Source organism: Mercenaria mercenaria, chromosome 1, assembly GCF_021730395.1.
Source record: "Mercenaria mercenaria strain notata chromosome 1, MADL_Memer_1, whole genome shotgun sequence".
NCBI lineage: Eukaryota > Metazoa > Mollusca > Bivalvia > Venerida > Veneridae > Mercenaria > Mercenaria mercenaria.
In genome coordinates this window covers 96,523,026-96,536,610 of record NC_069361.1, presented here as the reverse complement: position 1 = coordinate 96,536,610, position 13,585 = coordinate 96,523,026, and the positions used below count along the sequence as shown (strand labels likewise).

The following is a 13,585-nucleotide window of genomic DNA, read 5'->3' as shown; positions in this document are numbered from 1 at the left end:
TGACAGCATCACGTGACTCTCTTGACCAATCAATGCATACTATACAGGAATTCCACCAAAGGAGAGACATGTGCAGACACCGTTTGCTGTATGTGTATTGCAAACATAAACATTCCAGTTAGATTAGAAAAAAGAATGTGACATGAGTGTGCGATCAGGGTTTAGTTTGGGGCCTGTGGGATACACTCATTTAAAACGGAACATTACAAAAGAAGAAGAATCATTATGCGTTAAAGTGAGTTTGATCACACAGGAGAAATTATGCATTCTCTGTCTTTTAAATACATGTACAACTACAAATATTTTTCTTTATAGTATCACAATTAATTTATATCGGGTACACTTTTACCATTTCTTCACTAATATGTGATATCTTAAAATTATTTTGCTATATCATTACTTCCTGTAGGGATATCACTATATTCATTTGATGATGTTATATTTTTTTTAAATATAATAAAACACAAATGATATCATGAAATTCACTAAATATATATTAGTACTATGTTATAATATCCATAAAATGATTTTGATATCACCAGTTTCAGTGATTCCAGACATTACAAAGCGAATTTAAATTTAAGATACTGTTAAAAAGAATTTAGTGTATCATAAAAAAAGATTATTTGTTATATCAATAAATCAAATTTATGGTATTATTAAATGAAAAACCCATTTATGATATCATATTATGAATTTGATATCTTAAAATAGACATTAGTTATTATTTGATATACATTTGTGTATATTTTATGGGGTGCCTTTTACTAATTTATTCTGTATTTTTAATTTTTTTTATTATTCCTTCTTTCTCTTGAGAAGGAATATCTTAATTCAATAAGTCACAGTTGACTGAGCTACTGATGTCGAAAGCTGTTGTAATTACAAGCTGGCCAATTAAACTCTGTCCTTAGAAATAACCTCTGACGTTAAACTATTCTTTCTCAATTGAGGCGACCCCATGGATTACACAATACTAAACCCGAGGATGATTAATTGATTCTTTTATTTCCTCCTGAACATAACATATGTACATTCACCAGATAGACATATATCAGCAAATTTAAATGTAAACAACCAAATATTATCGTTACCTTCAAATGCATGGTTAATATGTGAAAACAAACCCCATTGTGACCCTCTAATTATGTGCAATGTTGCCGTATTTACTCTACTGAAAGAGGTAACAGATTTAATTTGTTGTTGGATTTAACAATTTATGTTAAATATCTAGCGTAAATACTTACCTGATATTTTTTGGCAGTATAAAACAGACTTTGCAACCAAAATTTTACATGATGGTCATTTTATATTTATATAGATGTGCCCTAGAAGGAACTTTTGGTATGCTTTAACTTGTTATAATCATTAAATGCATTTAGTGATATTTTAACATATACCAGTAGTATATTTAACAATTGAATATCACTTATGTATTTTCAGATATCAGTAAATGAATTTTATGATATCATAAAATGATACAAAGACAACCATAAACAAATTACAGATAAGGATATCTCTAATACTTTTTTTTATTTAATGATGTCCTGAATGTATTCTTTATCAAAAATTATGAGTCCTTTTATGATACAAATGTATCTGTTAATCGTTTATAGATGTCTTTGAAATTATGTGTTGTATATTGATAACTCATCTGATCGATGTTGTCATAAAATTGTATCTAAATTGTATTTAATTTGTATATACAGCATTATTAGGCGTAAAAAAAATGTTTCCGGTATCCCGACCAACCCCTTTTTTTTAGGCCTTTAAGGTCAACTCCCAAATTTTTCAAATGTGGCAATTTGCCCCTTTTAGGAGTCACTAGAGCTAAAAATTGAAATATCTTCCAACAACTTTTCCCTGGACCAGCTGGATAGAACTTCATCAAACTTTGCCTATCACATCATTATAAGGGCTCTCCAAATTCGTTTAAAGGTGGGCACCTAAGGCCTTTTTAGGGGCAGCTGGAGCTGAAAATAGAATGCCTTTAAATGACTTTTTCTCATGAATTACCTGATGGATCTTCATCATGCTTGGTTTGTAGCATTATTATAAGGTCTTTTAACAATTTTGTTCAATTGTTGGCACTAGACCCCTTTTAGGGGCAGCTGGAGCTGAAAATAGAAAAACCTATAAATAACATATTGTCATGAACTGTTTTATGGATCTTCGGCAAACCTGTTCTTGAGCATCATTATAAGGTTCTCTCCCCAAGTTTTTCAAATGGGGGTTTGGCCCCTTTTAGGACCAACTAGAGCTAAAAGTAGAAACAGCTTTAAACAATTTCGTCGCATGAACCACTAGATGGGTATTCGTGAAACTTAGTCTGTATATATAGCATCATTTTAAGGTCCTCTCCCACTTTGGCACTAGGCCTCTTTTAGGTGCTTCTACAGCTAAAACTAAAAATAGTTACAAACAGCTTCTTTTATATGAACCGCTCAATGGATCTTCATCAAACTTGGTTTGTAGCATCATTTTAAATTTCGCCATTACACTGCATTAGAGATAAAAATAGAAATACCTATTAACAACTTCTTCTCATTAGCCGCTCAATGGACGTTTATCAAACTTGGTATGTAGTCTCTCCCAAATTTGTTCAGTTGGGGTACTAAGCCCCTTTTATTAGGGCTGTTTGAGCTAAAAATAGGAATGTCTTTAAATGACTTCTTCTTATGAAATAGGAATGTCTTTAAATGACTTCTTCTTATGAGCTTGGGGGCAGCTAGAGTTAAAAATGTAAACACCATTAATTAATTAACTTTTTCTCATGGACTGCTTCACGGATCTTCATCAAACCTGGTCTGGAGCATCGTTATAAGGTCCTCTCCCAAATTTGCTCAAATGAGGGCATTTGGCCCCAGAACAAACAATAGTAATAACTTCAAATTTTAATGACTTCTTCTCATGAACTGCTTGATGGATCTTTATTAGTTTGTCACATCATTATAAGGCCCTCTCCCAAATTTGTTCAGTGTTTGTGTTTAGACCTTTTAGAGGCCACTAGAGTTAAAAATGGAAAAAAAAAACCTTTAAATTTATTCTTCTGATGAACCACTGGCTTGATTTTCATCAGGCTTGGCCTCTAGCGTCATTGTAAGGATCTCTCCGAAGTTTTTTGTTCAGATGGGGTCACTAAGGACTCTTTAAGGGCTGCTAGAGCTGAAAATAGAAAAATCTTTAAAAGACTTCTTCTTTGATGAACTGCTTGATGGATCTTCATCAAACTTGTCTTTAGTATCATTGTAATGGTTCTGCTTGGTCCCTTTCAGGGGACAACAGAACCCAAGAGCTAAAAGTAGAAAAAAATTAAACAACTTTGTTCTTACGGTTATGCATTTTTGGGGCATCACAGCAGAAAGAATCTTTAAATAACATTTTTTAAATATATACTGCTTATAATAAAGGATTTCACCAAACCTGGTTAGAAGCAAGATCATAACAGTCAAGGTCCTCTTCAGGTAGGCGACTTAGGCCCATTTGGTCTCTTGCTGTGAAAAATAATCTACTTAAAATTTTTTTCCAGATTTTCCATGGGGCTGATGAAGGAAGAAAAGGCTATTTGTCTAGAACAGACTTAAAGGTGGCAATGGTGGAACTGCTAGGATATAAACCTACAAAGGCAAGCTTCTCTATCATCTCAAGCCTTGCATGAGAGCAGATAAAATAAGTCTGTTAGCCAGTGATGCTTTAATACAGATATATATGCTTGAATGCATGCAGTTTTCATTAAAACTCTGTCCTTATCATATGGCATATTCTATTATACTGGAAAGAGTCATCCTAGATACATGCAGTACTGAGTAGACAAACAGTTGAGTGGATTGGCTCAATCTGAAATCCATGTATCTGAAGAAAATGTCAGGTTGAAAAAAAAAATGTCAACAAAATGATATTTGAAATTTAATTTTCCTTGATAATTAGATTATTAATTTGTATTACACCACAAAGATATTTTGCTAAGTACTTTGACTTATCACCAGTGACAGCAGGCAGGCAGCTGGCAGTTGCTGGTATCCAATAAAGTTGTCCACTCTAAATTAAGCAGTTCTCAACCAATGTTCACCAAACTTGGTCACAATGTTTATAGGCATAATGTCTTGACCAAGTTTGATAACTAGATGGATTGTCACAGTGGTTCTGGAGTTATGGCCCTAGAATAAATTAATTGCAAAAATTTATAGTGTCTGCTTTCTGACTTGAGTAATTCTATCCAATGTTCACTAAACTTGGTCACAGTGTTAATGAGTGTAGTATCTGGACCAGGATTGATAACCATCTGGTTTGTCCAATTGACTCTGGAGTTACAGTCCTTGAATTACTTAAAGCTGTGAAAATTGATAGTATCTGCTCTCTAAGTTGTGCAGTTTTTATCTAGTGTTCACTACACTTGGTCACAATATTTTTAAGCATAATCATTCAGCCAACTTTGATAACCAGCTGGATCCTCTAAGACTTTCTGGAATTATGTCCCTGAAATAACTCAAAATTGCAAAAATTGACAGCGTGCACTGGAAGTTGAGCATTTCCTATCCAGTGTTTAACTAAACTAGGTCACAATATTTTTGAACATTTGATAACCATCCAAATTGTCCAAGATTTGGTCTTGATTTATTACCCTTAGATTACTGAAGATTGCAGAAATTGTTTATTTCTATTTAATGGCTTACACAGTTCTTATATTCATTGTTACTAAACTTAGTCAGAATGTTTATGGGCATATGGTCTTGGCCAAGTTTGATAACCAGCTTGATAATCTTCATTTCATGGAGTTATGGCCCTTAACTTAGTCAAATTGAGAAGGTTGACAACTAGTCTACTCAATTAGTAGAGTATTTCAGAAATCAAAAATAATTTGCTGTGATGGGCATATATTGTGTCAGCTTGGCACTCTTGTTTAAAAGTTTTGTCTCTTTCCTAATTTTCCCCAAACATAGGGATTTAGACATTGAAATAAAAGACTCTCTAGTATGTAGCCAGACAAACTGATAAGATGCCTGTTAGTATTTTGTCTTAAATGTTAGGACTTTTATATTATATTTTTGTTATTTACAGCGAAATCATTAACCCTTATCATGCTGGGCATGCTTGATTCTGCCTTTGCGACCAGTGTAGATCATGATCAACCTGCACATCCATGCAGTCTGATATTAAATGATCTGCACTTTTTGCCATGCAGTCAGTATCTTTTAGGTATGCACCCCATTTACAGTTAATCATGTACTGTCCAAACTGAAAGATGGACAAGTTCATTATAGAAATGTAGCAGGGTATTGGGTTAAAATGCGTGTGAGACAAATTTTCATGGTTGAGACAGTTCTTGAAATTTAAACCAAAACTCCTATTTATTTTTATGTGTTTAAAATTTGAAAGCCACAAATTAATATCCCAGTCAATATCTGTTTTGGCCAAAACAACAATATTTCATACCCACAAAATTAAATGATTTTACAGTATGTCTATGCATTCCTGTTTCAGTTTGAAGTAAACCATTTACTACAGACATATGGAGAAGATATTGATGATCAAGTGAAAGGTTTGTTTTGTTGTTTAAACCAGCAAGCCTGATCATTCAACTTTAATAGCATTTCCAGACAGAAAGGCTGAATTCTTAAGGTGGAAAACTTTTAACCACTTGTCCTCACCACTGTGGGTTTGAAATTCTTTCATATGAGCAAGCCATCTAGCTGGTTAACAGGACAGTGGTTGCACCAAAGTGCCTTTGCCTGACAAAGTTCCTGGAGGGGCAACTGGAGTCTTCCTCCTGAACTAATTTGTGTTTGTGTTACTTTAAGCCTAACAAACACAAATTTAATGTGATGGTCAAACGTATTTCTAAAGACAAACAGTTTTCATGAGGTTGAATAGAACCTACTTCTCATAGAATCTTGCTCAACTGAATACTGTGATATGCTATGAAGAAACACAATGAAAATCAAGTCTAAAATAAGATCCTTTTGATTCATAGAACCCATCCGAATGAAGTACTTATAATAGCTGACTCAGTTTGATTGAGTCTGTAATTGATGGATGAAGAAATGTGCAACACCCCTCATGCACCTAGCAGAACTCTATTACACAGTACTGGTATGTCATAACATTGAATGAACACCATGACCAAAAGAAGAAATCGCAAGTCAGACTACCAATTTGAAAGCTTTACTAGTCTTTGCAAAAATTCAGCAGGCGCAAACTGGCATGATACTTTATGCTCACCTGAGCATGAAGTGCTTGGGGTGAGCATTTATGATTACTCAGCATCCGTCCATCCTTTGTCAGTTCACATTTCCTTTGAAAGACATCTACGCTGAAACTGTTAAGTGGTAGTTGATGAAACTTGGCGTGGATGATCCTTTGATAGTCCTCTCTCAGAATTGTTCAAAAGGTTGCATATAGAGCTAGAAGTAGTAAAATCTTCGAATGTCATTTCTTCCTATAAACTACTGGAACGATTTTGAAGTAATTTCACACAATTAATATATGTAGCAGAAAGTTTAAAAAACTTCTTGTCAGAAACTGCTGCAGTGAGGCTGAGGCTTAATTCTGTGTGACATGTACTTCCTATATAGGCTTGCATATAAGAAACTTTGAAAATCTTCTTCACTGAATCAGTAATAGCAAGAGCCTTGACATTTGGTGTGTGATATCAGAGTTGTACTGTCTTCGTATTTGTTCAAATTATTGCCCTAGGTTCAAAAATGTGTGTGACATGTATATAATATAGGCTAACATAGAAGAAACCTAACTCTGTACTTGTACCATTGCATTATACAAACACACTTGAAGCCTTGTACACAGGTGAGCGCTTTAGGGTCAGTGACCCTCTTGTTTCATTGTAAATCACTCACGCCTCAGACAAGAGTGATAAATGCAGGTTATCATGACAGAATTTTTTTTTTGTAAATGCAAAATGGCGAATGGCGCTCTAAAACTGTTGTCTTTTTGTTGTTGAATGGGTAACTGAACAAAACAGCAAAATATTTTCCTCCCCCCACCCCCTGCTATGACAGGATGATATTTTAAAGAAATTCAGATTATTCTTGTTATGGTTTGTGGGAGAGTGTGGAGGAGAACTGTATATGCTGGTATTTCTTTGTATCACCCCATCAAGATGAAAAAAGAAGAAAATGACAATTTTATGGCACTGGTTGATTGTGTTTGTAAGTGTCCTGTTTTCATTGTGATGCACTGCACTTATGTTCAGTTTTTGTACGCCCGAAGGGATGTATTATGTTAAACTCCGGTGTCCGTCCATTAGCAATTTTGTGTCCGCTCTGTAACTCTTGAAGCCCTTGAAGGATTTTGAGGAAACTTGACACAAATGTTTTCCACATCAAGACAACATGCAGAGCGCATGTTTGGGATGGCTTGCTTCAAGGTCAAGGTCACACTCAGGGGTCAAAGGTATCTGTTAATCGAGTTTGATATGAGTTTGTTTCGTGTCCGCTCTGTAACTCTTGAACTGCTTGAAGGATTTCAAAAAAACTTGGCACAAATATACACCACATCAAGACGACATGCAGAGTGCATGTTTCGGATGGCTTGCTTCAAGGTCAAGGTCACTCTTAGGGGTCAAAGTCATATGACTTTGTTTCGTGAGTATATTGCTCTGCATTGCGGTGTTCTTGTTTTTATTTGGCAGATCCCATTTTTGTTCACTTACAATATTTTTTTTTTGAATTACTTCCCGTTTATAGTACTATAAATAGCTTATTTTGTAACTTTTTTATTACTGGCCGTAGGGAAAAACTCAAACCACTTTTCTGTGGTACAACATGGATGGTACCACCAATTTTTAGGTGTATTTTGACATATCTGTACCTGGTAAGGATTTTTTTGTGGACTTAGAATTTTTTTTTTGTCAACTTAGAATTTTTTTTTGAATTTCTTCCCTTTGTTGTTCCTGTCCTTTGGGCTTCAACAGTCAAGTTCTTTAAATTTTGCTTCCATCCTCTGATATAATCCTTCGGGTCGCTTGGCGGAGCTCTTGTTGTGACAGGGGACAAACCTGAGAAAAGGCAAAACAGCAAAATATTACATTTGTATTCTTTCATTGTGGCAGGGTCGACAGGGTGAAATTGGCAGAAATTTGCCGCTGTAAAAATGCCTTTATTTAACCCTTTGCCTGCTGGCAGCAAGTTATTCTGCCTTTGGGACCAGTGCAGACCAAGTGCAGGCTGAACATGGTCTGCACTGTTCGCCATTCAGTCAGTATCTTTTTTGGCAAGCACCCCTTTTAACAGTTAATGGTACTGTCTAAATTGAAAGATGGACAAGTTCATTATAGAAATTTAGCAGGGTTTTATTTTAAAAAAAGATTTAAGAAGTGCTGTAAAATGAGATATGCTGGTTTGGCAAAAATACACACAGGTAAATTATGTGGGACACATGTTTTGTTATAAATATTTTACATTGGTGTAACTGTAGACAATTTGATTAAATTTACTTGTTTTAATTATCTCCCTTGGTTTGTTATTGACAACTTTCTAAGATGCTGATAGCTTTTTTTTGGGATGAAGGTTGTAAGCAGATAAAAACTTGAAGACTTTCTTTTTGATTGCTATGGACTCAAAGAAGATTTTGCATATGCTAAACAATAAAGCAGAAACTCAGCAGTTTTGTCTGTTGTTTTTATACATGTACAACTTTAGCGCAAGCACTCAGCTTGTTAATTTCATTTTAGGTATGACACTGGAAAGATTTGTGTCATGTATGAAGGAGAAACTGGCATCACAAGATGAGGATGAGGAGATAAGACACACCTTCATGGCTTTTGATATACAGTGTATGTTCATAAATAATTAAATGGTAACACTTGAATTTCATGCAACGTACTGTAGACCAAACTTTACTTTACATTTGTTGATAAGTTAATATATTAAAGGGACTAACTGATACATTTTAGGTGAAAAATAATTCCCTTCAAAAATCCATAAAGTGGAAATGAACGTGTTGAAAAATTCCACCTATTTAGTAAACAGTGGGCGAGTAGTTTTAATTTTTTAGTCAATTTCACATAATTATATACTGAAATGAAACCATTGAAACAAAAAAATTAGAATGCATTGCAGCTAATGAGGATTTACACATGTATGCCATAACAGAATTGAAAATGAAAACATGCACAAATTGGCTCCCTAATTCAGTTTAGTGAACAATTTCTGTCTGAATTTTTTTCTTGCTCATGTGAAAATAAGTTCAAAAATTGTCCAGGGTCCTCATGCTATTTCACAACATATTTATATGTATAGTATTTATGGTATTCTTCTCTGTAAATCCCTTCTCTTGACAGTGATGGTGGGGCCTAAGTTGTATGTTTAATTATCAAAGTAATAACATATCATCATCTTCATCCGTATTTAGGTCATTTCACATTTATTTCTATATACATTGTATATATGAAATATAACAAGAAATTAAGATAGGCATGAATTATATATAAAAGCAGTAGTTGATTCACAAACAACAATAAATGAGCTGTGCCATGAGAAAACCAACATAGTGGGTTTGCGACCAGCAAGGATCCAGACCAGCCTGCGCATCGCGCAGTCTGGTCAGGATCCATGCTGTTCGCTTTCAAGCCAATACAATTAGAGAAACCGTTTGCGAACAGCATGGATCCTGACCAGACTGCGCGGATGCGCAGGCTGGTCTGGATCCTTGCTGGTCGCATACCCACTATGTTGGTTTTCTCATGGCACGGCTCAAATTACTTTCATTCAGTATATATGTGAAACAGCCTCAAATGACTGGGTGTTGAAATAAAGATAATGGTGAGCTTTAAGCACACTATCCATTTTAGTTTAATTGAAACAGCATAAAGAAGTCAGTACATGAAAATACTTGCAGCATGATGCTTGCTAAATGTATTTTTAGCTCGACTATTCAAGGAATAGTCTGAGCTTAGTCTACTCACCCTGGCATTGACGTCAGCATCAACGTCATACCTTGGTTAAAATTTTGCATGCAAGTACATATAGCTATCATTAAATTTTTAAGGCATGTAGCTTTGAAACTTACCCTTTGTTTTTCTAGGTCAATTAACAACCTCACTGGATCAGGTCTCGTAACTCTGACATGTATTTTGGCCAAATTTTGCCCCCATTTGTACTTAGAAAATCCTGCTTAAGGTTTTGCAAGTTACAATCTCCAAAAGTAATGCAGATATTGAATTGAAACTTCACATGTGTCTTCGGGGTTATAAAACTAGGTGATAGCAATAGCATCAAGTACCATAATTCTAACATGCATTTTGGCCAAATTATGCCCCCTATCCTGGTTTAAGTTTTGCATGCAAGAACATGTACATATAGTATTATTTAAAGGCATATAGCTTTGAAACTTATTTTTTCTTTTTCTAGGTCAGTAACAAGCCTCACAGGATCAAGTTCCATAACCTGACATGTATTTTGAGCAAATTATGCCCCCTTTTGGACTTAGAAAATCCTGGTTTAAGTTTTGCTTGCAAGTTACTATCTCCAAAACTAATGCAGGTATTGATTTGAAACTTCACTTGTGTCTTTGGGGTTATAAAACTAGTTGATGGCATCATGTCCCATAACTTTGACATGTATTTTGGGAAAGTTATGCCCCTTTTGGACTTTGAAAATCCTGGTTAAAGTTTTGAATGCAAGGTAATGTCTCTTAAACACTTATACAGATACTGGATTGAAACTTCATAGAGATATTTTAACATTCAGGGTAATATACCTGCATTTGGGACAACGATTCAAATAGTCGAGCATTGGTTGTCTTTCCGACAGCTCTTGTTATATGTAAAAGATGAAAATCTACAAAAAGTTGTAGGTTGCTTTCTGTATTGCCTCAAACAAAAATATATATTTATAAATTTAGATGATATATACATATATGCAATATAATTCTATATCTGTTTTATTTATCCAATCGTGAACGTTCATTTGCAACACATGACTGTACAACATATAACTGTATTGGACACACATGCATACAAAAAAACTGTATTTTTTTCCATATTTGGACGGTTAAAAAAGTTCCATATTAAACATACGATAAAGCCCAAAATGCGTGAAAATGTTCTGAATGTAAATCGGGTGAAGTTGGCGATCTATGTACAGAGTTAGATTATGGTTCTTGAAATGAGGAAGGCAGAAATACAATATTCAGTGAATCATTTTTAATTTAAACTAAAATAAAATAGACATAGAATAAAAAGGTTATTTAACATTGAACTGTACAATACGAGATATATTTGGACTCGTACCTAGCTGGGAAAACCATATTGGACTCGCCTAGCTACTTATCCAATATGATTTTCTCAGCTGGGTACTCGTCCAAATAATCTCCATATTGTACAGAACAATGTTAAATAACCTAATATTATTGTACGTATGTGTCAGTGCTTTTCTAGTTCCTATCCGTCGTTTCTACTTTCTGTTTCAAATACATGTAGTAGAAAATACCAAATTGATATTTCCTGAAGTTGTATATTTATAAATGTCTTCTTTCTTAAGGATTAAAATATAGAATAAAAGGAACTTTTTGTCTTGCAAAATGCATTTTTTTTAGCTTCAGACTTAAAAAAATGTGTCCATTGTGTAATGGTAATTTGTTTATTTCTATAGGTCGTGGTTTTCTCACTTTAGATGATGTAAAGAAAGTCTTCAGCAAGGTAGCTCCTCATGTACCAGAACAAACAGTTCATTCTGCCTTCAGGTAATTTTGCAAATGCCTGGTTTTAGCTTGACTATACACAGTATAAGAAGAACGTACATTCTTACCTTAGTAGTCTGTTATCACCTTGAAGTTTTTGCACTCTTGTGTTTGAATTTACCTAAATTGTTTTCTTTTAAATAAATTTTCTTCAGACTAATTGTTTCTGACAAGCAGTATACATGTTCCTTAACTTTATTTGCTTTTTATCCCCCGCCAAAGGCGGTGGGATATAGTTTTGGCGTCATCCGTCCGTCTGTCCGGAGCCATATGTAGGAAGTGGTTGGGAATATTTAAATAAAACTTCATATACATGTTCAGCACTAGGGAAATGCAGCCCGTCAAGTTTCAGCCAGATTGCCCAAGTAACAAGTTATGGCCCTTAGAAGTTTCTAGTGTTAACTATATAGGGTACTATAAATATGGCAATTCTGCTTCATAACTTGTGACATATTTGGCCTAGAACTATGAAACTTAAATTGAATTTAGATCACCATAATGCACACACAATTTCTCTTTAGTAACTTCAGAGGTATTGCCCTTTAATTGTTTAAAAATCCACATATTTGTACATAACAAAGTAACAAACTGGTAGAATTTCATTAAACTTTTTTCATTTTTTTCCATGAACATTTATTATCAGCATGTAAAGTTGTGTACCCACACCTGGTCATCCCCCCCACCCCCTCCCTTAAAAAAAAACAGCAACAATGTTTTCATTCCTTTTTTAAAAGATTTTTCAAACCTTCCATGAATATTTATCAACATGCAAAGTTTTACTCCTCCACCCAGTCATCCCCATCACCCCGATCATCCCCCCACACTCCAACATTTTTTTTTCATTTTTATTTTCCATCAATATTTATCATCAACATGTGAAGTTTTGTACCCTCACCCGGTCAGCTACCCCCCACCTCTAAATTTCTTTCTCCATTCCTTTTGAAAAATGTTTTTCGAACCTTTGTCCCTGTCTGTCTGACTGTCTGTCTGTCTGTTTGCCAGAAACATGAAGTTGGATCCTGGGATAACTTTAGAAGTACAACACATTTATTTGAAACTTGGTATATAGATAGATAGCAATATGGGGAATAGATAGGTGATTTATTTTGTAACTAAAGCAGCAAATGTGGTTTTCCAGCCATCAAGATTAGATTTGACCTGGCAGCCTTTTAGTTGAAAGTATAAATTTAGTTATACTTAAAAAAGGTGATACCTGAAGAATTTTCCCTCAGCAGTTGTTATCAAGCTGAGTCATATCTAGGATAATTGCTGTTCTAATATTAAAATTAAAAAAATGTATTGTTATACTGATATTTCAGAGAGATAGATCAGGATGGGGATGGCAGAGTTAGCTACAAAGACTTTGAGTTTCTGATGAAATACAACACTGATGACCATATCTAACTGGAATCATCCCATAATGTGATATGAGCAATGAGTGGAGACAAACATGCATATCTTACATTTGTATTGTTTTGGTGACAATTGGCAGAAAAGTACTAAGCTGAATGTTGGTTTGCTACTATAGGTTTTAGTATGACGATACTGTGTAATATTAGGAAGTAAGGGTTATGAATAAGTGACTCTGTACTTTTTCTTTGGACATTAGAATCCCATGCAAACTATAGCACATGCTGTATAAAGTATGTAATATAGATACAAGATGCATGTGTTATATTGTATTATTTGATAGATACCATTTCAATTCTACAAGTTTAAAGGAAATGTTATTGTGAATTTCTTACAGAAATGTTTCTTATGTTTTATTCATATTAGTGAATATGACTTCTGAAAACATACATGAACATATTGAAAAGACTAGACTTCAAGTAATATTAACCATACACTGTATTTTATGAATTGTTTCTGTTGAATAAACATCAAAATCATA

The 13,585-nt window shown here is 34.4% G+C and overlaps 1 protein-coding gene across 2 annotated transcripts; it reads left to right on the top strand.

Moving 5' to 3' along the window:
• The first annotated feature begins 49 nt into the window (after positions 1 to 49).
• LOC123529612 (EF-hand calcium-binding domain-containing protein 11-like) lies at positions 50 to 13,585 on the top strand. 2 transcript variants are annotated; one of them, XM_045310011.2, is made up of 6 exons: positions 51 to 235; positions 3,530 to 3,625; positions 5,482 to 5,539; positions 8,687 to 8,788; positions 11,607 to 11,697; positions 13,014 to 13,585. In XM_045310011.2, the coding sequence occupies exons 1-6, from the start codon at positions 143 to 145 to the stop codon at positions 13,096 to 13,098; spliced, it is 525 nt and encodes a 174-aa protein (XP_045165946.2). In that variant the 5' UTR covers positions 51 to 142; the 3' UTR covers positions 13,099 to 13,585. The 2 variants fall into 2 exon arrangements, with proteins under 2 accessions (XP_045165954.2, XP_045165946.2); XM_045310019.2 differs by lacking the exon at positions 8,687 to 8,788 and having other exon boundaries at positions 50 to 235.